The sequence below is a fragment of the Geotrypetes seraphini genome, chromosome 4 (genome assembly GCF_902459505.1).
Source record: "Geotrypetes seraphini chromosome 4, aGeoSer1.1, whole genome shotgun sequence".
Classification (NCBI taxonomy): Eukaryota; Metazoa; Chordata; class Amphibia; order Gymnophiona; family Dermophiidae; genus Geotrypetes; species Geotrypetes seraphini.
Genome location: NC_047087.1, coordinates 1,332,529 through 1,359,710, shown reverse-complemented (window position 1 = coordinate 1,359,710; position 27,182 = coordinate 1,332,529). Strand labels below are relative to the sequence as shown.

Below are 27,182 nucleotides of genomic sequence, written 5' to 3'. Positions count from 1 at the left end.
TCTGAGCAACTGGGAGGACAGGCTAGAAATCGAATTAAATAAATAAATACAGATCACATCAACACAACATTATCACTCTCTTCGCTCAGGTAACCATAATTCTCTTCGGTCAGGTAACCAAATGCAAGTCCCTACCAAGCAAGGGAGGCATGCTACTAAAGGATACACAGGATTGCAGAGTTAATGTGGTCCTAAAAAGACAGTTTGAAACTTTGACCTTAGGGATTAAAGCAGCCTCTCTTGTGCAATGTGCTCGTCATACCAAGATTGTGGTGGGCTCACCCTGGCAGAAAACGAACCTACTTCTTTCAGATCACTAGTTCAAGCATTAATTTTATCTATTCTTGACTATTGCAATATAATCTATTTGGGAGCTTATAAAACCATCTCAGGAAGATTAAGGCTAATCCAAAATACAGCGGTCCGTTTAATTTTCGGATTAAAAAAACAGGAACATGTCAGCCGTTACTATCGCCAGCTGCACTGATTTCCAATGGAAGCAAGATTACTTTCAAATTTGCTTGTATTTGCTATAAGATGTTATTTGAATTAGCTCCGCTTTATCTCCCCTCTCATTTTGAATGGTACTGTTCAACTAGGCCTACTCTGCGTACTGGTTTATTTACTTTTCCTAATCCCAAAAATTGCCGTTATAAAAAATATTTTGATCGATCTTTGGCTTATCAAGCAGGTAAAGTTCAAGTATGGTTAGATGATCTGATTCAACAATCTGCAACTTATTGCACCTTTAGAAAATTGATTAAGACCTATTTGTTCAAAAAATTTGTTACTTGATTGACTGTCATAGTTTCTTATTGTATTTTTCACTGTTGAAATATTGTACTGCTTTTCTGTGTGCTTTTTATCATCACTGGATGTTACATTACATTACGTTACATTACATTAGGGACTTCTATTCCGCCTATACCTTGCAGTTCAAGGCGGATTACAAAAGAGCTAACTGGACATTTCCAGTGAAGTTACAACAGTATTGGTTGGTTTTTTTTTTTTTGGTTAGAAGGGGAGAAGAGATAGCTGGATTAATTCCGGAAGAACTTGCAAATTGGATATTAAATTGACTGTACGTTACTGTGTGATATAACAAATAGATTACAGTTAGAGTACAAATAAGATTACATTACATTTCAGGGAGAATACTTGGTTGGTGTTTTGGGGAGGAAGAGATTATTTAAGTGGAGGTTTTGGGGGAGAATTTATCTAGGAAGAGGGGGAAGGGTTGGGTTAAGATATCTGGATAAATTTTTTGAAAAGTAGAGTTGATTTCTTTTCGAAAAGTTTTGAATTCGCCCGTTGCCGTCAACTGGTTGGAGATGGAGTGGTTAAGTTTTGCTGCTTGCGTCGCCAGAAGGTTATCAAACATCTTTTTGCGCTGAGTGCCCTTGAGTGGAGGGAAGGCAAAAGGGTTTGGAGTTCTTCTTTGTCTTGAGCTGAGGATCTGGTTTAGGTGGTTGTTTAGATAGGGGGGGGGGGGGGGGGCGGAGCCGTTTAATGCTTTGAATAATAGACAGTAGAATTTGAATTGAATTCGTGCTTGCATAGGTAGCCAGTGAGAGTCTAGGAAGGCAGTTGTAATATGATCATATTTTCTCAGGGAGTAGATCAGTCTGAGGGCAGTGTTTTGTATAGTCTGAAGTTGTTTTATCATGTTGGCAGGACAAGGTAGATAGAGGGAATTGCAATAGTCCAGTAGACCTAAGACTAGGGATTGGACAATTAACCTGAATTGTGCTGGGTCGAAGAATTTTCTTATTTTATGTAGATTTCTCATAATTAAAAAAGCTTTCTGGGATGTTTTATTGATTTGGGACTGCATTGTGCAGCATCTGTCTATCGTTACTCCTAGGAGTTTGAGTTCAGGCTGTATTGGGTATTTGGTGTTTTTAATTTTCAGTTCTGTAATGGTGGGAGTTTTGGCCTTTTCGAGCAGAAGGAATTTTGTTTTATCTGAGTTTAGTTTCAGTTTGTGGTCTACCATCCATTTTTCCACTGCATCTAGGGTTATTTCCAGTTTTGCTGTAGTGGTGGGCTCTGATGGGTCGAAGGGGAGGAGTATGGTGATGTCATCTGCGTAGCTGAAGGATGTAACATTTAAGTTATCTAAAGTGGCTCCAAGGGAGGAAATAAAGAGGTTGAAGAGCGTAGGTGATAGAGGTGATCCTTGTGGAACTCCGCATGGGTTGGACCATGGTTCTGATTTGATATTATTGGACTTTACCCTGTAGGTTCTTGATTTGAGGAATCCTTGGAACCAACTGTAGACCTTGCCTGAGATCCCAATGGCGTAAAGTATCTGTAGCAGTATGGAGTGGTCGACCAGGTCAAATGCTGTGGAGAGGTCAAGTTATATTAGCATCATCTTATGTGACCGAAGCTCTCTATGATATCTTCAGAGTCATGAGCAAAGTCTTGTCCTATTCCATTTCATCTGCAAAATACTTTGAATCAGAGAATTGGCAAGAGATTCCACCTCTAAGGCTGCTCACAGCAGACTCCCTTTCAAAGGACAAATGTTCAGAAATGGTCTGGATGATCTCAGGACTAGTGTGGTGGATTGCCGGCCAAAGTTTATGCCTGACAGCAGACCGAGAACCTCTAGAGGTTCAAGGCGGTCTAATTTTTGCAATTCCATGTGCTTTAATCAGTACTCAGGTGGAGCCTCATCTCAGAGATCCTATCTGGGATCAAGACAGAGATTTACAAGGCCTAGGCGAAGCCAACTGCCCAAGAAGGCACAATGATGCCAGGTCCAAAGTCTTCCCCCTGAAGATAGGAGAAAAGCTCCTGGCATATGCAGAGGTCTGGGAGCAGATTTTGTCAGATCCATACCCATAGGAGAGGCCTTAAACAACCTGGGCCAATCAAAGCCTCAGGCCTCTCCCTGGTGCATCCCAGGATACACCAGGGAGGGGAAGGCCTGCCATTTTGAAGAGGCAGGCCAGCTGGTCGTCAGGAGTAGGCATCCCTCTGGCCAGCCATCTGAAAGTAAGGTAATGGGGAGAGAGGGCGGGGGTTGTCGAAGGCATTGGGGGGGCTGTGTGGCGGTGGAAAAGCATGGGCATCTCTCCTGCTGCCGAGGGGAGGTTGGGAGGTATGTTGGCGGCAGGACAGATTGGGCATCTCTCCTGCTACCAGGGGTTTTTGGATGTTTTGTTGCTTAGTGGCGGGAGAGATTGGACATCTGTCCCACTGCTGAGGAGTGTGTTGGTTGGTAGTGAGAGACATTGGGCATCTCTCCCGCTGTCAGGTAGAGGGTTTCTTGCGGCTGGATTTTTTGTTGTTGGGAAGTTTTTTTTTTTGTTTTTTTTTTTGGGGGGGTTGCCTTTATTCTGCACATGTGCCCATCGTTGTCATTTGCATGAGCGTTTTTTTTTGGGGGAGAATGACTTGCTTTTTTAAGATTTCTACTATAACGGCTGTGAAAGTGACCCGTCAGTTTTTAACACAACTTTTTGAGAATCTAGGTCTAAGTAAAAAAAAATACACAGTACCTAGTAGACACCAAATGAGCCTTAGAAATATGAGGTAAAGCTACTCTATTATCATCAAAGGATCTTAATAGGCGAGGAGCATAAAACAGTACCAACGATGACAAATACTGTACCTGCAGCTCAAACAAAGCTTTATGGGCTAACATCAATATCTTAAATTTGACCTGGTTTAGTACAAACTGAAGGGGGCAGCAGAACCCTCTGGAAAAGGAGGGGAGTTGAAAACCTGCAATTGATTTCTTCCGCACTGCTCATGAGCATGGGAAGAATACCTTACTGTCCAGAATGACACACCTATGTACTAGAAAAGATATTAGCAAGATAAGAACCTAATCTCTTTTTGTTTACAGACAGTAAACCAGTGGATGATAGAAAATCACCTAAAACTTAATATGTCTAAATGAAGATTCTGATTTTGTCAGGATATCTTCCTAGTTATATTCCTACAATCTTTGTAATTGACAATGCCACTTTCATAAATTTTGGTAAATTTTGAAATCTAGGGGTCATTTTAGATCCTTCTCTTAGATCTCAGCTTGGAGGTTTTCATTTATTTGTTTGTTTCAGGTGCGGATACTGCGATTACTCCGAATCCTGGGCCGAAATGATGATGATTCAAGTGAAGCAATGAATGACATCCTAGCACAGGTAAGGAGAGACAGATGAAGAGGGATAAACTTCAAGTACATGCAGGACAAAGACCAGTGCATGAAGAGAGCAGAGTTTGAGTGGGACTTTGGGTTGAAAGAAAGAGCTTTGGGCTGTCAATGGTGAGAGTGGCAGCAGGCTTTCCAGTGTAAAAGGATTTGTGGGGTGGGGGTGGGGGGATGATGAGAGGGATAGCAGGCTGTTCAGGTATATAAAAATTAGTCTGCTATTCTGGAATGCATAGTGGGTTACAACAAAATATACACAATAAAATTAAACAATACAATCATAAAAGAATAGTAAAACAATAGAATTGAGAATTTAAGAGGTAAGGAAGAAGCACTGTCAGTTTGGGAGAAGGAAATGGGACATCTACTTACACTTGGGTCATTCCATGTCAAGTGGACCAATATTGAAAATCCCTTGAAATCCAACCTAATTTTACAGGGGTGTTGTCTAGGGTCTCAAATGAAACTGCAAATTTTTTGGATCTATCTCAATTTGGTCAAGAGCTAGGGGTGGTTGAACAAAAGCAATCGATCCACTCCCAGGCCTCGTGTGACCTAAAACACCAACTTTACTTAAGCACTGTGGCAGAAGGAAACTACCTAAGAAGCTGAAATTTTGCAGTTTGGTACAACACCTTGGGGCAAGTTTCTGTGCCAAGTTTGAAATCTTTTGCGAACGTGCTTCCATTTCTACAGGTCAGCAAAGTAGGCAAAAAAATTCACAAACAAAAATTTTTGGCACAGTTTGGCTCCATACTGCTGCTGGTAGGTAAGTCAGCTGAGGGTACAACTTTACCATCAGACATGTACCATGAGGTACTTCCGAGATTTGCAAGATGAGCTTTTACAGTCAAGTGAAGCTGAAGATATGACCATCCAAAAATATGGCTTTATGCATTTATGCAAATTTTCATTGTTTTTCAGATTCAGATTTTTTAAAAATTTTGTATATTATTCAAAAGAGCATGTTTTTTGCTACAGAAGCTATCCTGTTTCATCTTGGATCCGATCTTTCTTTAATGAGAATTGATGGTTTAAAGATAAGCATTATTTGCTTGCGTAAACATGTTATGTTGAAGGGTCATTGTGAATGTGCAGTTGAACTATATTGATTTGAAAACTTTGCCAGCCACAAGTACTCATCTCATACTATGCTCAGCATTTGACAAACTTACTGTGTACTTTTGCAAGATGACAGTCAAAACATGCATTGGCTTGCACAAACTACTTACTGCGTGAAAGCCCAAATGCATAATCATGTGATTCACAAGAATGTGCGCATAGCTGTAATAGTATGTCTGATACATGCAGCTTTTCTGAACATTTTCTGACTTGCAACTATCGCAGCACAGTGGCTGTATGAACAAGTCTGGCTTTAAGGTTCATCATGACCTTATAACACCATATGACTTCATTATTTGGCAAAGCTAGCCTTTGGCGTGTTGCTTTCTGTCTATTCTTTCTGTGCAGCATCTGGTTCATTTCCTAGTTAACTAGGCTATGCCTGTGTGGATTTTGGAAACTTACGCTATTTGCTTTGCTCTATTTTCATTGTGTTCTCACACTGATATTTTTCACCTTACTTTTATTCTGTATTTTTAGATGACTCTTATCTTATGGAGACTAATAATAAGCTAGAGCCCTGCAGTATTGGAATCTATGATAGTTCTGAATGCCAGAAACCATCTACCTTCTATTCTGGAGAAAGCTGCTTCTGATTTCTCTTTGCCTAATCAAGAATTAATTAAAAGACGCTCTGGACTTTCCACTTTGTCCGTGGAATCTAATATCTGTACTCATCATGAAGCCTTGATTCTGACGAAGTTTGAATTTCTACAGAAAAACTGCTGTAATCCGTTCAGAAAACAGAATCACAGCAATATCAAAGGTCTACACCCAATTCATCATCCTGCAGCTGATCATTTAAAAGCTATCACGAAGCACAAGTTTAAACCAGGCCAAAAGTTTTGCTGAAGATGCAGGCAAGATTTGCATGTCAAACTGCAAGATCTAAGTAGCCTAAGTCTGATTCTGACAGTGATGACCCTACCAATGCATCTGAAAATCTCAATGCCAGCTTTTCACCACTAGGAATCTCTCCTCTAAAGATTCAAAGGATTAGCAAGCAAAATTCCTTAAGTTATGCTAAACGCAAATTCTCTGAAGCCCATAATGCAATTGCAGACCAAATTGCAGTTATTGATGACTTAACTCCAGCTGATATCAAAGCAGAACTCACCTGGAGTACTGCGTCCAGCACTGTTCGCTGTACTTGAAGAAGGACACGATACTAATCGAAAGGGTCCAGAGAAGAGCGACTAAACTGGTTAAGGGGCTGGAGGAGTTGCCGTACAGTGAGAGATTGGAGAAACTGGGCCTCTTCTCCCTTGAGAATTCTACTTTACGGAGAAGGTGGTGGATGCCTGGAATGCGCTCCCGAGAGAGGTAGTGGAGAGTAAAACTGTGACTGAGTTCAAAGAAGTGTGGGATGAACACAGAAGATTTAGAATCAGAAAATAATATTAAAGATTGAACTAGGCCAGTTACTGGGCAGACTTGTATGATCTGTGTCTGTGCATGGCCGTTTGGAGGAGGATGGGCAGGGGAGGGCTTCAATGGCTGGGAGGGTGTAGATGGGCTGGAGTAAGTCTTAACAGAGATTTCGGCAATTGGAACACAGTACCGGGTAAAGCTTTGGATTCTCGCCCAGAAATAGCTAAGAAGAAAAAAAAAAATAATTTAAATTGAATCAGGTTGGGCAGACTGGATGGACCATTCGGGTCTTTATCTGCCGTCATCTACTATGTTACTATGTTTGAAAAGAGGACATGATTGAAACATTCAAGATACTGAAGGGAATAGACTTGGTAGATAAAAACAGATTGTTCACCCTCTTCAAGATAGGAAGAACGAGAGGGCACTCTCTAAAGTTGAAAGGGGATAGATTCCGTATAAACGTAAGGAAGTTCTTCACCCAGAGAGTGGTAGACAACTGGAACGCTCTTCCAGAGTCTGTTATAGGGGAAAACACCCTCCAGGGATTCAAGACAAAGTTGGACAAGTTCCTGCTAAACTGGAACGTATGCAGGTGAGGCTGGACTCATTTAAGAGCATTAGTCTTTGAACTGAGGGCCTCTGTGTGAGCGGACTGCTGGGCAGGATGGACCACCGGTCTGACCGAGCAGCAGCAATTCTTATGTTCTTATGTTAAGTGGCCAATGTAAAAGGTGTTCTTACTATGACCTTCTATTGACTGAACTGAAGCAGAAGTTGGAACTATCTAGTAATAGGGAGGAAATACAATTTCTCACTCTTGCTCCACACAGCTGTGGACTATTGAGAAAACTGTTTTGGAATTTGGCGTTTCAACAAGAATGATTAAAAAGGCCAGGAAGCTGAAACAGCAGGGTGGCATTCTTGCTGTTCCAGTAACAAAGGTTCTGGATTTTTATGAAGATGATAAAATCTCTAGAACAGTGTTTTTCAACCTTTTTTGGGCAAAGGCACACTTGTTTCATGAAAAAAATCACGAGGCACACCACCATTAGAAAATGTTAAAAAATTTAACTCTCTGCCTATATTGATTATATATAAAGTAATTCTCTTGAATAGGAATCAAATAAACACAAAGAAAGTATTTTATAATTACTTTATTACGAAATAAAAATTATAAAATACTTTATTCAGTGCGAAACCTGGGCCTGTTTGGCTGAACACAAAGCTGATATTCTGGCTGGAATCGAAGAAAGACACACACGTAGCTCTTCGTCAACAGCTCTCAGTCTCTCTCTGTATTTGGTTTTTATAGCATACAAAAATAGACAAATATACCCTCCATCGTTTTTATTAAACCACAATAGCAGTTTTTAGCGCAGGGAGCTGCGCTGAATGTCCAGCGCTGCTCTTGACGCTCATAGGCTCCCTGCGCTAAAAACCACTATTGCGGTTTAGTAAAAGGTGACCATATTGTAAAATATAGACAGCAGATATAAATTCAGAACTGTGCATAGTAAGTGAAGGGAAGTTTTCATCTCTGGGAATTTACCCAGTTAACTATTAAGTTATTTGGGCAAATTCCTTTGAAAACTGTGGTAATACTGCCTCCACTTTGCTAAATTTAAAATAAAATCATTTTTCCTACCTTGTCTGGTGATTTCTGGTTGCACTTTCTTTTTCTGACTGTGCATCCAATCTTTCTTCCCTTCTATCAGCCTGTATGCTTTCTCTCCTCCACACCTCATTCCCTCCCCCAACTTTTTCTTCCTCTCTCCCTGACCTTTCTTTCTTTTTTTCTGTTTCTCTTCTTTCCTTCTGTTTCCCTGCCTGCCCCCTTTCTTTCTTTCTCCCTGCCGTTCCCCAAGCCACTGCCGCTGCAATCGGGGAACAGGACCCACCAATGGATAACAGGCCCCAAAGCCGACGCCGACGCATGCTCTCCCTGACGTCAATTCTGCAATCGGAGAGGAAGTTCCGCCCAGCCAGGCAGCGATTGGCTGGCCCGAACTTCCTCTCCGACTGCAGAATTGACTTCGGGGAGAAGAAGACTTATCGGCTCGATAGATTAGATCGCCAAGACAAAGTGAGTCCTGGGTGATCGACTCACTTTGCCTTGGCGAGCTACTGGCGCCCCTGCCTCGGGCCCCCTGTCAGCTCCGGGCCTGGCGGCCCTGCGGCACACCAGGCAACATCTCGGTGTGCCGCGGAACAGCGGTTGAAAAACACTGCTCTAGAATATGCCCAGGCAAAAAAGATTGTCTCTGTTCGGATCAGTGGTGAAAAAGTACAAAAGCAGAAAAGAACATAAGAACTGCCATCTCCGGATCAGACCTTCAGTCCATCAAGTCCGGTGATCCGCACACGCAGAAGCCCAGCCAGGTGTACACCTGGCATAATTTTAGTCACCCATATCCCTCTACGCCTCTCGTAAGGAGATGTGCATCTAGTTTGCTTTTAAATCCTAGAACGGTGGATTCCGCAATAACCTCCTCTGGGAGAGTATTCCAGGTGTCATATATGACAATTCCAGGGGTGCATATATGACAATTCTTGGTGGATTGGTCATTTATATGAAATTTCTATGGAAGAATGCGACATCCTGGTTAATTTTTTGCATCCACAAGGTCCTGCACGGTCATTTCACTGGCCTCCCTGCAGAGATCCCTGAACAGCATATTATTGCAGGCCTTAATGCACATATGACCACTTCATCAGGCAGACAGTACACTTATCCACAAGTTATTTTGGTAAACATTGACCAGACTTTGAAAACCATGTGCAAGAAACTGAGTTATGCGATTTCCTGAATTTATATGGGGTTGGAGTTCTGGAGCTTGGCTGCCAAGAGGAATGGATGTGTGATCTGTTGCTCTCTTCTCCCTGCACTATTGAAAGTCTTCAGCAGCTGTAATTATACCCTTTGTTTTTTTAAAGCGAATTTTTGTTTAAGCTTTAGCAAAACAGTATGGCATTAAAAAACCCAGACTAAATTGGAGACTGCTTTTGCCACCAGTGGAGCAAAAAGACCCAAACAGGATCCTCCAGCACCATCAAAGGTGCCATTGCCATTAGAGCAGGGTAAAAATAGTGATCTGGTAATGTTGGAGTTAAAGAAAATACAAGATTTAATACAAGGGAATACAGAGAAACTTAATTTAATTCAACCAGAAATGCTCAACCTGTCACAGAAATTAACAATGTGCTCTATCAGAACGGATCAGTTTGAGCAGAGTCACAGGATGTGAAGATGAACTGACTAAGTTCACAGCTGACAGGAAAATAATTACTCGCCTGGTTAAGGAATTGGAAAATGCTAACAACTACAGCAGAAGAAACAACATTCGTCTGTTAGGTCTTCCCGAGGGAATTGAAGGTACAAATTCAATTCAGTTCTTAGAGGAGTTTTTACCTAAAATGTTATCACTAAAATTTACTTTCCCTCTGGAGATAGAAACACTGCAAATTTATCTTTAGCCAAGCAGAGAAAGTCTCTTTTGTGACAGGAAAATAGGATCTTGATTCTGCTTGACTTTACGAAACATACTGCATCTGTAAGAATAGAGTTTCTGCTCTTGCGTCCGCAGCTTAGACAAATGGGTGCAAATTTTGGACTGTTTTACCCAGCTAACATGCGTGTGAATATGAATAATAAAACAACTAATTTTGAAAATCCCAAAGAATTAAAGAAGTTTATTGCTAGACAGGAGGAACAAATGGTCTGATGAGAGAATTGGTCTGGGGAGATGCTCCTTAAATGAGATGTTGTGAATGTTAAAGAACATCAGCTAATTTGGTTTGACTCTAACTACAATGATAAATGTAATTAATTTAATGAAAATGGCGTTTAACAGTGAAGATGGAGTGCTGTAAAAATTGACAGTTGGTTTTAGAATCTAAAGAAAACTGAGTTTTTCTAACTGCCTTAGTTTTGCTTTGAATAATAGTAGTGACGTATGCTGGCTGTAGTTATCAGCTGATCCTGAATGGTGAACATACAAGGAAGAACAGTATGGACTTATAAGATTCAAGATTCCTTTTTTCATGCTGAGTGACTCCTCTACAGAGGGGGAGAGGATGCGGGCCAGGGTTTTAGCAATGTGATGTCCCCTGGAGACAATAAGAGGTATGGAAAACCTTTCATATGCCGACAGGCTAGAACAGCTGGGGCTGTTCTCCCTGGAAAAGAGGAGACTTAGAGGAGACATGATGCAAACTTTCAAGATCCTGAAAGGCATAGATAAGGTAGACAGGGACAGATTCTTCAGACTGTGGGGAACAACAAGTACAAGGGGGCACTCGGAGAAACTGAAAGGGGATAGGTTTAGAACCAATGCCAGGAAGTTCTTCTTCACCCAGAGAGTGGTGGACACATGGAACGCACTCCCGGAGGTTGTGGTGGGGCAGAAGACACTACAGGGATTCAAAGAAGGTTTGGATAAATTCTTGAAGGAAAAGGGGATTGAAGGATACAGATAGAAGTAAGGATAGGTTTTTTTAGGGCAGGGAACACTTGACAGGTCATGGACCTGATGGGCCGCCGCGGGTGCGGACCGCTGGGTGCGATGGACCTCTGGTCTGATCCCGGTGGAGGCAACTTCTTATGTTCTTATCCCTTAGTTACTATTGCAATCGAACTCCCTATTTTATTGAGAACAGAGGTGCACACTATTTTTTTTTCTTGACAGCTTCACTGTGCTACCAATATTCTTCTTGCCATACTCCGTGACCATAGCTCCTTCGTTCTCTGGAGTTTCCTCTCTCCCCTCACGCTAGTTTTTTTATTTTTAATGTTTTCCGGTTAGTGGAATTCTTCTTAAGAGTGCCTCCCCACCCGGCACCTTGGCGGGAAACTAACTTTATCCCAGGACAAGCAGGCAGGTATTCTCACTAGTGGGTGATGTCATCAGACAGAGCCCCGGTACGGACGTCTCACAAGCACGTGTTGCTTGTAGAAACTTAAAAGTTTCTAGATGCCCGCACCGCGCATGCGCCAGTGCCTTCCCGCCCGGAGATCCGGGCGTGTCTCCTCAGTTCTTTTCTTTCCGCGGAGCTGAGAAGTTCAACTTCATCATGCGCTAGCTGAATTCAGTTAAATTTGCCTTCCTTGTCCGCGTTTTCGCTTTCTTTTAATTACAGTTAACAGTACATTTCTTTTTCAGTTTAAAAAAAAAAAAAAAAGATTATTTCCTCCGGCGGGTCGAACGGGCCGGCCACGTGGCTCAGGCCCACAGGCTTCGACCTCGCGGCGGAGATTTTCCGGCCTATGTCCCGGCCAATCACCGGGTTTAAAAAGTGCAGCAAGTGCCAACGCGCGATTTCACTCAAGGACCCTCACCGGCGCTGTTTGCAGTGTTTGGGTCCTGACCACATTCCGAAATCGTGCAGGCCTTGCTCTACCCTTACGGTACGCTCATTCAAACGGCGTTGCCTATTGTGGGAATCGATGTTCAAGATGGACGCAGCTAAGGATCCTTCAGCCTCCACTTCATCTGATACCTCCCCGGTTCGGGCGAAACCGGTATCGACCCCTCCTGCATCGAGTGTGGTGAAACCGGCATCGTTCATCCCGACAACATCCACGAGCTCGACGTCGGTGCCTGCCCCGGTCTCCTCGGTTCAGGTACCTCTTCCTTCCACAGTACCACCAGTGGTCATCAAAGTGCCGAAAGCTACTAAGCAGAAGCACTCGACCTCGAAGGAGAGCGATGACCGTGCAGGAGGACCCCCTTTCGGTGCGGATCCCTCCTTATCGGCTTCGCTACGGTCCGTGCTGGAAGCTCAATTCGTTGAGCTCATGCAGACCATCGGACCCGGGCTCATCGCTGCCATACAGGGTGACCTCCCGGTACCGGTCCAAAGGGGCGGTCCGCCCCCTCCCCCTCCTCCACGCCGTTCGACCTCGAAAACCGACGAGGACGAACGGGGGAGGGCGGCGATGCCCATGCGGCAAGCCTCGCTTACCGATATGCCGCCATTAGAGCCCATTACGCCTCCGCGCCAACATGGGACCAGACCTCCGATCGATACTCAAAGCCCTGGGCATAGTCAGGAAGAGTTCTTCCGTACTCCTTACCAGACTTGGGTAGCATCGCAAGAATCCGCATCGCAACCCCAGTTGCGATCCACCGCTTCCAGCCCTATCCACCACTTGGGGGCCTCGGGAGACCATGCGATGCACAGACGATCCCGATCCCCGTCCCGCCACCGAGACGGGCACCGATCAAGACACTCATCCTGGCACTCTTCACGCCACTCGGAGGTGTCACCGCAGAAAAAACTGCAACGTATGGGATACTCCTCATCAGAGGTGTCCCCTCCGGAGGGACCGGAGTACGAGGAGACACCCGTACCCGATTCTCCTTGCCACTCCCCGATGTCCATGGATCCGGAGGCCTCTTCCTCCTCCAGCCCGTCCCACAGACCGACGCTGGCGGATCAATTGTCTTTCTCATCATTCCTCCGACAAATGGCGGATGATCTGGATGTGACCCTTGACACGGGCTCCCGATACTCCAAAGAGTATCTGGACACCATGCATTTACCTAACCCTCCAACGGAGTCGCTTCGGCTCCCCCTGCATAAATTGCTGGATCAGACCTTCATGCAGTGTTTCGAAACACCGTACTCCATACCGGCGATTCCCAGCAAACTCGATGCTCGATACCGCATCGTGCACCATAAAGGGTTTGAGGGCCCTCAACTCTCCCACCAATCCCTACTGGTTGAGTCCTCTCTTAAACGCTCTCATCCCTCTCAGGTCTACGCCTCTGTACCGCCGGGCCGAGAGGGGAGAACGATGGACAAATTTGGTAGAAAATTCTATCAAAACTCCATGATGGCGTCACGGGTGCTGAACTACAATTTCTTTTTCTCTTCCTATCTGGAGTTCTTCTTGCCGGTGCTCCGCAAGTTCACTCCGTTCATAGACACCCAAGCTCGATTCGAGTTCGAGGAAGTGGTAGCCTCCCTCTCCCAATTACGCCTCCAGCTGATGCAATCCTCCTTCGATGCATTCGAACTCTCGGCACGTGCTGCCGCAAGCGCGGTAGCCATGCGTCGCCTGGCATGGCTCCGTACAATCGATATGGATCCCAACCTCCAGGACAGACTCGCCAACGTACCATGTGCGGGAGCTGACCTGTTCGATGAGTCTATCGAAACTGTTACCAAGAAGCTGTCGGATCACGAAAAATCTTTTCTAATCTAATCTAAATCTTGGGTTTATATACCGCATCATCTCCGCAGATGGAGCTCGACACGGTTTACATGGTTAGGGAAGGAACGGAACTCCAGTGGAATTATATAAGTATGAGAGAAGAGAGGTTGGTGTGAGAGTGCCAGGAGCGGGACGGGGTTACGTTCTGGAGAAGAGCCAGGTCTTCAGATGCTTACGGAATGGTAGAAGGGGGCTCAAATTGCGGAGAGGGGAAGGGAGACTGTTCCAGAGCTGAGTGATTCTGAAAGGGAGGGAAGAGCCAAGTTTACCAACAAGGGAGATGCCTTTTAAGGAGGGGTAGGATAGTTTTAATTTTTGAGTGGATCTAGTGGAGGTTGGATTTGAGGAATTCCAGGATAGAGGGATAAAAGGAGGAAGGATACCGTGGAGGATCTTGAAGGTTAGGCAGGCACATTTAAAGTAGACCCTGGAAATAACGGGAAGCCAGTGGAGTTTGGATAGGAGCGGTGTGACATGGTCAAATTTACTTTTTGAGAAGATAAGTTTGGCCGCGGTGTTCTGGATTAGTTTTCAATCCATCCAAACCCAAACCTCAACAGTCTCGACCTTCCAGGCCACCCCTGATTTACCAGCGGCGTTACATGCCCAGACAAACGCCTGCTGCGAGACAACCTGCGAAGAGACAACCTCCCCAGAAGTCTCAGCAAAAACCTCAGCCACCGGCTGCACCTAAGGCTCTCCAGCCCTTTTGACTCCCCTCCTGGGAGCATAACCGACACCGTTCTGCACCCCTCAGCCTCTCCCATAGGGGGCCGCCTCCATCTTTTTTACCATCGATGGGAGGCCATAACCACGGACCTATGGGTCCTTACCATCATAAGAGAAGGATACTCTCTTCACTTCCATCGGGTCCCCCCGGACCATCCTCCAAGAGAGTATCCTTCAAGCTCGACACAGACTGCCCTTCTTCTTCAGGAAGTCCAAACCTTACTTCAGCTTCGGGCCGTCGAGCCGGTCCCGTCAGACCAGTTGAACCGAGGGTTTTACTCCCGGTACTTCCTCGTCCCGAAGAAAACGGGCGACCTGCGACCCATTTTAGACTTTCGGGCCCTCAACAAGTTTCTGGTCAAAGAGAAGTTTCGCATGTTGACTTTGGCTTCTCTATACCCCCTCCTCGAGCAGAACGACTGGTTATGCTCCCTGGATCTCAAGGAGGCCTACACTCACATCCCCATTCACCCGGCCTCCCGAAAGTTCCTCAGATTTCGGGTGGGAAATCTGCACCTACAGTATCGAGTGCTACCATTCGGCCTCTCTTCGTCCCCCAGAGTCTTCACAAAGTGCCTGGTGGTAGTGGCCGCGGCACTCCGAGACAGGGGTCTACAGGTGTTCCCATACCTTGACGACTGGCTCATCAAGGCCCCGTCAGCCCCAGAGGTCACTTCGGCGGTCTTGGCTACAACCTACTTCCTCCAGAATTTGGGCTTCGAGATCAACTTTTCCAAGTCTCATCTACAACCCACCCAGTCCCTCCCCTTCATCGGAGCGGTCCTGGACACCACTCGACTCCGAGCATTCCTGCCTCTGCAACGCATGGAGTCCCTTCTCCATCTCTGCCAGTCGGTGTCTACTCGCCAAACTCTACCGGCGAGACAACTGATGGTGCTCCTGGGCCATATGGCCTCCACAGTACATGTGACACCCTTTGCCAGACTCCATCTCAGGATCCCCCAGTGGACCCTGGCATCACAGTGGAATCAGACGTCCGATCCACTAACCAAACACATCTTAGTCACACCTGCTCTTCGGCAGTCTCTACTTTGGTGGATGACCTCTTCGAATCTATCCAGAGGTTTGCTGTTGCACTCTCCCCCCCATCAGAAAGTTCTCACAACCGATTAGTCGAACTATGCATGGGGGGCCCACCTGGATGGTCTCCGCACCCAAGGATTCTGGACCAGTGCGGAAAGACTACATCAAATCAATCTACTGGAGCTCAGAGCCATCTTCAATGCGCTCCAAGCTTTCCAACACCTACTTCACAACATGGTGATCCTCATTCGCACAGACAATCAGGCCGCCATGTATTATATCAACAAGCAAGGAGGCACGGGCTCGGCCCTCCTTTGCCAGGAAGCTCTACGAGTCTGGGACTGGGCGGTGCGCCACAACGCCTTCCTCAGAGCTGTCTACATTCAGGGGGAGAACAACGTCTTAGCAGACAAACTAAGTCGTCTGCTACAACCGCACGAATGGACTCTCCATTCCAGCCCCCTTCACCAAATCTTCACGCAGTGGGGGACGCCTCAGATAGACCTCTTTGCGGCTCCCCACAACTCCAAACTGCCTCAGTTTTGCTCCAGGATCTACACTCCTCATCGCCTCGAGGCAGATGCTTTTCTACTGAACTGGGGGAAACGATTTCTATATGCGTTCCCACCATTCCCGCTGATCCAGAAGACTCTGGTCAAGCTGAAACTCGAACGGGCTACCATGATTCTAATAGCTCCTCGGTGGCCCAGACAACCTTGGTTCTCCCTCCTACTTCAACTCAGCAGAAGGGAACCAGTACCACTTCCAGTGTTTCCTTCACTACTTACTCAACATCAAGGATCACTGCTTCATCCCAACCTGCAGTCTCTCCACCTGACAGCTTGGTTCCTCTCAACGTAACCCCTCACCAATTCTCACAAGAAGTGAGGGAGGTCTTGGAAGCTTCCAGGAAGCCCGCCACTCGACAATGCTACTCCCAGAAATGGACTAGATTCTCCTCATGGTGTGTTTCTAAATCAAAGGAACCTCAGCGAGCTTCCTTATCCTCCGTGCTGGACTATCTCCTACACCTATCTCAATCTGGGCTCAAGTCTACATCCATACGAGTCCACCTGAGCGCTATTGCGGCGTTCCACCAGCCCCTACAAGGGAAACCCCTCTCGGCCCATCCGGTGGTCGCCAGATTTATGAAAGGACTCTTCCATGTTAACCCTCCTCTCAAACCACCCCCAGTAGTTTGGGACCTCAATGTAGTCCTTTCCCGTCTCATGAAGCCCCCGTTTGAACCACTCAACAGGGCCCCTCTTAAGTATCTCACCTGGAAAGTGCTTTTTCTTGTAGCCCTTACGTCCGCTCGCAGAGTCAGCGAACTCCAGGCATTGATGGCGGATCCACCATTCACAGTATTCCATCATGACAAGGTGGTCCTCCGCACTCACCCGAAATTCCTGCCTAAGGTGGTCTCCGAATTTCATCTCAACCAATCCATTGTACTTCCAGTATTCTTCCCTAAGCCCCATTCTCACCACGGAGAATCGGCCCTTCACACTCTAGACTGTAAACGTGCTTTGGCTTTCTACCTGGATCGCACCAAGCCACACAGAACCACTCCTCAACTTTTTGTCTCCTTCGATCCTAATAAGTTGGGAAGACCCGTATCAAAGCGCACCATCTCTAATTGGATGGCGGCTTGTATCTCTTTCTGCTATGCCCAGGCTGGATTATCACTTCCTTGTAAGGTCACAGCCCATAAGGTCAGAGCAATGGCAGCCTCAGTAGCATTCCTCAGATCAACACCAATCGAGGAAATTTGTAAGGCTGCCACCTGGTCCTCGGTTCACACATTCACCTCACATTATTGTCTGGATACCCTCTCCAGACGGGATGGACAGTTTGGCCAAACAGTATTGAAAAATTTATTCTCTTAAATCGCCAACTCCCCCTCCATCCCACTGAGGTTAGCTTGGAGGTCACCCACTAGTGAGAATACCTGCCTGCTTGTCCTGGGATAAAGCAATGTTACTTACCGTAACAGTTGTTATCCAGGGACAGCAGGCAGCTATTCTCACGTCCCACCCACCTCCCCTGGGTTGGCTTCTCAGGCTAGCTACCTGAACTGAGGAGACACGCCCGGATCTCCGGGCGGGAAGGCACCGGCGCATGCGCGGTGCGGGCATCTAGAAACTTTTAAGTTTCTACAAGCAACACGTGCTTGTGAGACGTCCGTACCGGGGCTCTGTCTGATGACATCACCCACTAGTGAGAATAGCTGCCTGCTGTCCCTGGATAACAACTGTTACGGTAAGTAACATTGCTTTCTTGTTCTGGGTTGCACTGTCTGTTATGTAGTAACACCAGCTCTCCGGAGCTGTGTAACCATTCTACTTCACTACGGGACTACCAGCAGTCAGTTCTGTGTCTCGCTGGAAGTACAGAAAGAGAACGGAAAGGCTATTGAAGTTTAACTATTATCTTTCCTGCATGTTACACTGTCCATCTGTGATGAGAGAGACATGATCTGCTCTATTATTGGCTCATACTCTGTGTCCTGTGTCAAAGGATTGGGAATCGTCATCATGGAGCTGTTTGCAGGCAAGCTGGTTCTGACAGAATCACTGGGCTGGGTGCTGCTGTTCTGCTTGGTGGCTTGTATTAGTGTACAAATCAACTATCTTAACAAGGCCCTAGATATCTTTAATACATCTGTGGTGACTCCTATCTATTATGTCATCTTCAAAGAGGGAATTGAGTCTACTGGAGAGAATAAGTTAGTTTCTATGGGTCAAAATTCCGGAAACAAATGGAACGGAAACGAAGTTCGGCATCTACTACTGACCCCTAAGGCAGTCCGAAGAAATTGATGGAGAAATGAAGGACGAGATTAAACGCAACTGCAAGGGAGGAAATGCAGTTATCATGGGCGACTTCAATTATCTGGGGCTAGACTGGAACCTAGGCACCTCCAGCTGCGGTAGGCAGATTAAATTCCTGGATGCTGTAGGCTCTTCTTCACCTCCGGGCTGTTGTGGAAGTCCCCTTGACCCAACGGGACACGGGCTTTTATTCCCGTTATTTTCTAGTCCCAAAGAAGACGGGGATTTGCGACCTATCCTGGACCTCAGAGCTCTCAACAAATTTCTTGTCAAAGAAAAGTTTTGGATGTTCTCTCTTCCAACACTGTATCCCCGGATGGATCAAGGCGATTGGTTATGCTCCCTAGATCTCAAAGAGGCTTATACTCATATTCCAATTCATCCAGCCTCTCGCAGATTCCTAAGATTTCGGGTGGGGAATCTACATCTTCAGTACCGGGTCCTTCCGGCCTCGCCTCATCTCTCAGAGTCTTCATGAAGTGCCTGGTGGTAGTGGTGGCTGCAGCCCTGTGGAGGCAGGGTCTTCAAGTCTTTCCATATCTTGACGACTGGCTCATCAAAGCATCATCTCAACAGGAGGTTATTGTAGCGATCCAACTGACTATAGCATTTCTCCAAAGTCTTGGGTTCGAAATCAATTTTCCCAAGTCACAGTTACGCCCCTCCCAAACTCTACAGTTTATTGGACACTGGACACTGTTCAACTCAGAGCATTCCTACCTCAATCACGTCAGGACACTCTCATTCACCTTTGTCAACGAGTATCTTCCCTCATGTCACTCTCGGCAAGGCACATGATGGTTCTCCTCGGTCACATGGCCTCTACAGTTCACGTGACTCCTTTTGCCAGACTTCACCTCAGAATTCCTCAGTGGACCCTGGCATCTCAGTGGCAGCAAGCTTCCGACCCATTCTCTCAACACATTACTTGGAGTATTGTGTTCAGTTTTGGAGACCGTATCTGGCGAAAGACGTAAGAAGACTTGAGGCGGTCCAGAGGAGGGCGACGAAAACGATAGGAGGCTTGCGCCAGAAGACGTATGAGGAGAGACTGGAAGCCCTGAATATGTATACCCTAGAGGAAAGGAGAGACAGGGGAGATATGATTCAGACGTTCAAATACTTAAAGGGTATTAACGTAGAACAAAATCTTTTCCAGAGAAAGGAAAATGGTAAAACCAGAGGACATAATTTGAGGTTGAGGGGTGGTAGATTCAGGGGCAATGTTAGGAAATTCTACTTTACGGAGAGGGTGGTGGATGCCTGGAATGTGCTCCCGAGAGAGGTGGTGGAGAGTAAAACTGTGACTGAGTTCAAAGAAGCGTGGGATGAACACAGAAGATTTAGAATCAGAAAATAATATTAAAGATTGAACTAGGCCAGTTACTGGGCAGACTTGTACGGTCTGTGTCTGTACATGGCCGTTTGGAGGAGGATGGGCAGGGGAGGGCTTCAATGGCTGGGAGGGTGTAGATGGGCTGGAGTAAGTCTTAACAGAGATTTCGGCAGTTGGAACCCAAGCACAGTACCGGGTAAAGCTTTGGATTCTCGCCCAGAAATAGCTAAGAAGAAAAAAAAATAATAATAATTTAAATTGAATCAGATTGGGCAGACTGGATGGACCATTCTGCCGTCATCTACTATGTTACTATATTACAGTGACTCCTTCGTTGAGGCAGTCTCTCCACTGGTGGATGCTCTCTTCCAATCTTTCCAGAAGTTTACTGTTTCACACCCTCCTCATCAGAAGGTTCTCATGACAGATTCCTCAACCTATGCTTGGGGGGCTCATCTCGATGGTCATTGGTCCAGCATGGATTGTCAGTGTCACATCAATCTGTTGGAACTCGGAGCAATTTTCAATGCTCTCAAAGCTTTTCAACACATTCTTCATGACCAGGTAGTCCTCATTCGAACAGACAACTAAGTCACCATGTACTATGTCAACAAGCAGGGAGGAACAGGATCTCTCCCTCTTTGTCAGGAAGCTCTGAAGCTTTAGAAGTGGGCAATCCTTCACAATATCTTTCTGCGAGCTGTCTATATCCAAGGGCAACAAAACTGTCTGGTGGACAAATTGAGTCGTCTTCTACAACCTCACGAATGGACACTCAATTCCTCGCCTCTCCATCACATTTTTGCTCAATGGGGAACTCCTCAGATAGATTTGCGTCTCCCCACAACAACAAACTGCCTCAGTTCTGCTCCAGGATATACTCTCCTCATCGCCTCGAGGCAGATGCTTTCCTTCTGGTATAGACTATTCAGTTTCTCTATACATTCCCTGCTTTCCCTCCATTCCCTCTGATTCTCAAGACTCTTGTCAAACTCAAGAAGGAGCATGTCACCATAATCTGATAGTTCCTCGGTTGCCCAGACAACCTTGGTTCTCCCTTCTACTTCAACTCAGCAGCAGGGAGCCTCTACTCATACCAGTATTTCCCTATCTGCTTACACAGAGTCAAGGGTCTCTACTTCATCCCAACCTTCAGTCTTTACACCTAACAGCTTGGTACCTCTCAATCTAACTGCCACTCTACAGTTGTCTCAATCTGTACAGGACATTCTAGAGGCTTCAAGGAAGCCGTCCACTAGGCAGTGTTACACCCAGAAATAGACTACATTTTCTACTTGCTATACTACTCATCACAAGGAGCCGCAACCTATCTCCTTGTCTTCAGTTTTGGATTACTTGCTGTACTTGTCTCACTCTGGACTCAAATCCACATCTATTAGAGTCCACCTAAGTGCCATTGCTGCTTTTCATCAGCCTATTGAAGGGAAGCCTCCATTCGAACCAATAGATTCGGCTCATCTTAAATACCTCACTTGGAAAGTGGTTTTTCTCATTGCACTCACCTCTGATAGACGAGTCAGTGAGCTCCAAGCTCTGGTGGCAAACCCTTCTTTCAGAGTTTTCCATCATGACAAGGTGGTCCTCCGTACTCATCCAAAATTCTTACCTAAAGTGGTTTCAGAATTTCATCTCTATCAATCCATTGTACTTCCAGTGTTTTTTTCCAAAGCCTCATTCTCATCCTGGAGAAATAGTGCTTCATACTCTGGACTGTAAACATGCTTTAGCTTTCTACTTGCAACGCACTCAACCTCACAGAACTGCTCCTCAACTTTTCATCTCCTTTGATCCAAGCGTACCATCTCCAACTGGATGGCTGCTTGCATCTCTTTTTGCTATGCTCAGGCTAGTCTCCCTCTGCAGGGTCGAGTCATGGGCCATAAAGTTAGAGCTATGGCGGTGTCTGTAGCATTCCTCAGATCAACTCCTATTAAGGAAATCTGCAAGGCTGCCATTTAGTCCTTGGTTCTATACATTCACCTCTCATTATTGTCTGAATTCTTTCTCCAGACGGGATGGCCATTTTGGCCAGTCAGTTTTACAACATTTATTCTCCTAAATTGCCAGCTCTCCCACTATCCCATTCTGGTTAGCTTGGAGGCCACCCACATGTTGAGAATATGCTGCCTGCTTGTCCTGGGATAAAGCACAGTTACTTACCGTAACAGTTGTTATCCAGGGACAGCAGGCAGATATTCTCACAACCCACCCACCTCCCCTGATTGGCTTCTTAGCTAGCTATCTGAACTGAGGTACCTCACAGGAGACGCACGACCTACGTTCGGCGGGAAGGCGCTCGTGAACTCTTTGAAAGTTCTACAAGCAAGTCTGCTTGCGAGGCTGTCCGCTAAGGGGCTCTATGGATGACATCACTCACATGTTGAGAATATCTGCCTGCTGTCCTTGGATAACAACTGTTACGGTAAGTAACTGTGCTATACCGCGTATCGACAAGGGATCTGAGAGGAAAAACAACAAGGAATCAGCATGGCTCACTGTAGTGGTGAAGGAAGCGATCAGAGACAAGAAGACTTCGGACAAAAACGGACGAAAACTGAAAAAGCACAAACAGCATCAAAGCAGGTGCCATAAGGTGGTAAGAGGGGCAAAAAGAGACTCCGAGGAAAAATAGCCAAGGACACAAAAAACTTCAAGCCGTTCTTTCGATATATTAAGGGGAAACGACCCGCGAAGGAAGCGGTGGGGCTGTTAGATGACCATGGAATAAAGGGAGTGCTAAAGGAGGACAAAGCCATCACCAACAAACTGAACACATTTTTTGCATCTGTGTTTACTGAAGAGGATATACACAACATACTGGAAGCCGACAGGCTCTAAGCAGGAAACGAAGACGGGAAACTGACAGGGTTGACGGTCAGTCTTGAAGAGGAATGTAGGCAGATTAATAGGCTTAAAAAGGATAAATCCCCGGGACCGGATGGCATCCATCCGAGGGTAATCAAGGAACTGAAAGGAGCTATAGCTGAACTGCTTGACGAACACGATCTGACGAGGAAGATCTTGCTTAACGAACTTGTTGCACTTCGAGGGAATAAACAGGCAGATAAACAAAGATGACCTGGTCGACATTGTATATCTGGATTTTCAGAAGACATTCAACAAGGTTCCGCATGAATGATTACTTTGAAAAATTGCAAGCCATGGAATCGAGGGTAAAATACTCACGTGGATTAAAGATTGGCTGGTGGTTAGGAAACAGAGATTGAGATTGGGAGTAAATGGAGTGCCACAGGGTTCGGTGCTTGGGCCCATGCTCTTCAACATATTTATAAATGATCTAGAAATTGGCACGAGAGAGGTGATTAAATTTGCAGATGATTCTAAGTTATTCAGAGTAGTGAAGATGCAAGAGGATTCCGAAGAAATGCAATGTAACAAACACGCTCGAGAAATGGGCCGCAACATGGCAAATGAGGTTCAATGTGGATAAGTGTAAGGTGATGCATGTCGGTAACAAAAATATTATACACGAATACAGGATGTCTGGGGCGGTACTTGAAGAAATCCCTCCCTTCCCCCCCCCCCCCCCCCAGGAAAGAGATTTGGGAGTACTGGGCAACAAGTCGATGAAGCCGTCCGCGCAATGTGCGATGGCGGCAAAAATAGCGAACAGAATGCTAGGAATGATTAAGAAAGGGATCACAAACAGATCGGAGAAGGTTATCATGCCGCTGTACCCGGCCATGGGATGCCCTCACGTGGAAAACTGCGTCCAGCACTGGTCACCGTACATGAAGAAGGTTACGGTACTACTCAAAAGGGTCTAGAGAAGAGCGACTAAAATGGTGAAGGGGCTAGAGGAGTTGCTGTACAGTGAGAGATTAGAGAAACTGGGCCTCTTTTCCCTTGAAAAGAGGAGACTGAGCGGGGATATGATCGAAACATTCAAGATACTGAAGGGAATAAACTTAGTAGATAAGGACAGGTTGTTCACTCTCTCCAAGGTAGGGAGAACGAGAGGGCACTCTCTAAAGTTAAAAGGGGATAGATTCCGTACAAACGTAAGGAAGTTCTTCTTCACCCAGAGAATAGTGGAAAACTGGAACACTGTTTCGTAGGCTGTTATAGGGGAAAACACCCTCCAGGGAGTACGGATCTGACCCAGCAGCGGCAATTTTTATGTTCTTATGTTATGTTCACCTTTGCTGTTATGACCTGCTCTGCCATCTTTTTCAGGGAATGACAGCACATGACACTGGACAATATTATTGGCACTGTCAGTGGCTTTTTAACTATAGTCTTTGGTATCTTTCTAATTTATGCTTTCTGGGATATCCCTTTTACCCCAGACTTGTTGCCTTTAGCTAACTTCCTGGCGTGAAGCTGGAAGTGTTCCAGTCATGTCTGCATCAGGTCTTGTTCAGCCCCGAGGTTACTACTAAAGTTGTTCAGGAAGTAGAGGAAGAAAGGGAAAGATTGTGAAAGACTGAGAGAAGATTAGCAGAATATGCTGTGGGGGTGATGGAAACTTAATGCTTTCTACATATCCAATCATTTATTGGTGCATATTGCTTCATGGGGAATGTGGTGGACCAGTAGCCAACTTTTGTGTTTCTTATTTTTTTCTAGTGATTCTAGAACTGCTGCTCAAGACCAATAGAAGCCAGGAAGGAGCAAGAGGCTGTCTCACCCTGAAGTGAAATCATTAAGCTTCATTTGGTGGCTGGTGTATTACACTCCTTGAGCAGTGGTATTAATTGAAGGAGTTAGTAGGGAGGAAGGAAGGAGAAAAGGAAAAAGAAAGTGTTGTTATTGTAACATTCTAGAGTAGACTATACTGTTTGTCTCAAAGAGAACTGCTTGTATGGTTCACTGCCTTATTCCCTGTCAGTGCTGGGAATTGCTCTTGTAGTGGCCTTAAAACCCTGTATTACTGCACTGGATTGTATAGCTAAGCTTTTAAAAAGGCAGTACTTTTATGCTAAAATTTTTTCAAATTTTGGGAAAGTAAACTTCAGTTTTGAAAACATTACTTGATTCTATAATAGGCTGTGTATGAAGAATTTGGGAACAACACTTTCAGTCTTGAAACTTTAGGACTTTCTGTTTGCACAGGGCTCAAGGAATGCTGGAGTCAGGTGATGCCATTTCTGAAGGATTTAAAATAAGATTTCTGAAATTTTAGGAATTTGAGTAACTGAGTATATTTTGCAGTCAGTAGTGAAAACAAAGTTTGGGTGGCACACTCAGAACTGATAGATACTAAATATGATGATTTTACATGCATAATTAATTAAGAGAATTAATTAGATAATAGATATTAATTAAGGGGGGAATTGAATTATATAAGGGGGGGTGGCAGAAAATTGAATTAATTATATAGTTCCTCTTGCTGCTTCTTGGGGTATTAGTATGAAATTTACATTGATTTTAAAGATAAAAATGAGGTTGCTAGGTTTGATCTTTAGGTATTTGATTTTATGCATTTGTTATTTATGATTACCTGTTTATTTATAATTTTAATAGTAAAAATGATTTATGATATGTATGAATTTAGATACGTGCTGATTTATATATTATCTCTTTAAGTATGAATTGATTTGAGTTGAATCTTGGGAGATGTATAATTCTATTAATATATTTATGATTGGAAAGGGTATATGTATTATTTATCTACATATAATAAATAAAGTTAGTGCGGGGGGGGGGAATCATAGTTCTGCCTACATGTATCCAAGCTGACCATGAGATATTTAAATGAGTAGGAAAGGGGGGGATGGGGAGTGTTGGGGTTTGCAAGGGTTTGGGATGTGTGTGGTAATTCTATTTTTAAATTTTGTCAAAAGGAAATTGGTGGCTTATTTTTTAATATATTTTAATCAAATAAAATGGTTTTAAAATTGTATTCCTTTAACGTGAATGGACTCAATCACCCCTTAAAAGGAAAAAAAAGGGGGGTAGATTCCATGTGAACGTAAGGAAGTTCTTCTTCACCCAGAGAGTGGTAGAAAACTGGAACGCTCTTCCATAGTCTGTCATAGGGGAAAACACCCTCCAGGGATTCAAGACAAAGTTAGACAAGTTCCTACTGAACAAGAACATACGCAGGTAGGGTTAGTCTCAGGGTGCTAGTCTTTGATTAGAGGGCCGCTGTGTGAGCGGACTGCTGGGCACGATAGACCATCAGTCTGACCCAGCAGCGGCAATTCTTATGTTCAAAAAGCAGATATCTATTTCATTCAGGAGACCTATCTATCAACAATTGAATCTGCTAAGTTAGAAGGAGGGCTGGATAAAACATTGCTTCTTTGCTCCTGCTATAGGGAAAAAGGCAGGCGTACCAATCCTGATCAACAAGAAGATTTCTACTACATTTGATGATTTCTGGGCTGATCCCATGGGTAGATGGCTCTATGTAAATATAACTTCAGGAAAAGATACCCTGATGCTTCCATTGAATATACACTGTGTAAAAGGTTTATTTGATCTATTCCCATTCCTTTGGAAGGAAGAGGGAATAAAATATTTGGGTATAATGATTCAAAAAACATTGGAAGGCACAATGGCAGTAAATGAAAAATCTTTATTATTGAAAGTCAAAGAAATGTGTGAGCATTGGAATCCATTACATCTTTCTTGGTGGGGGAGAGTCCAAACCATCAAAATAATGATTTTGCCTGTGGTTTGTTACCAAATGAGTATGTTACCGGTTTATTTTCAGAGTTATTTTTATAAAAAAACTAAATGGAATTCTTACAAAATTCCTTTGTCTGGGTAAAACTGCTAGAATAGCCTTAGTATCTTTGCAAATTACAATTGGCAGGAGGGGTAAATTTTTACAGGTATCAAGCCTTTATTTTGCGTCAGGGTATGTATTGGATCTTTCTTGAACTCATGGAGAATTTACCAGATTGGTTGATACTGGAAAGTCATCTCTTGGCCCTATTACGTCTTAACTATATTTTGAGTATCAAGCTTCCTCAGATATAGAAGGACAATAGTATTATTCTTTCCTCCTGGATTACATTAAAAATTATTAATATTTTAACTCCTACTCCATTACAACAATCCACGTGTCAATCCCTATGGTTAAACTCCAAGATACAAATCGGCGAGTCTAAAATCCTCTGGAAACATTGGTTGCAGGCAGGCATACGAACTCTAGATGATGTGATTCAGAATGGGAAAATGGCAAATTTATTACAATTGCAACAATCATTTGTCATTTCAAAATCTCAAGGATATAAATGGTTGCAATTGAAACAGGCCATTCAGAAAGGGCTCCCTGATTGGTGTACCTTAAAAAAAATCAGTATAGCTTGCCGGGCCTATGATTCCAGACAGATTTGCAAGGGCATCAGGCTGCCAAGTGGTACAAAC

General features: G+C 44.8%; 1 protein-coding gene across 6 annotated transcripts in view; it reads left to right on the top strand.

The window, feature by feature from the left end:
* Positions 1 to 27,182, top strand: part of AP1G1 (adaptor related protein complex 1 subunit gamma 1) — a 584,387-nt gene that overhangs the window by 261,766 nt on the left and 295,439 nt on the right. For all 6 annotated transcript variants that reach the window (XM_033942090.1, XM_033942089.1, XM_033942091.1 and 3 more), the window contains one exon: positions 4,077 to 4,157. In XM_033942090.1, the coding sequence (XP_033797981.1) occupies positions 4,077 to 4,157 (81 nt within the window). The remainder of the gene's footprint in view (positions 1 to 4,076; positions 4,158 to 27,182) is intronic.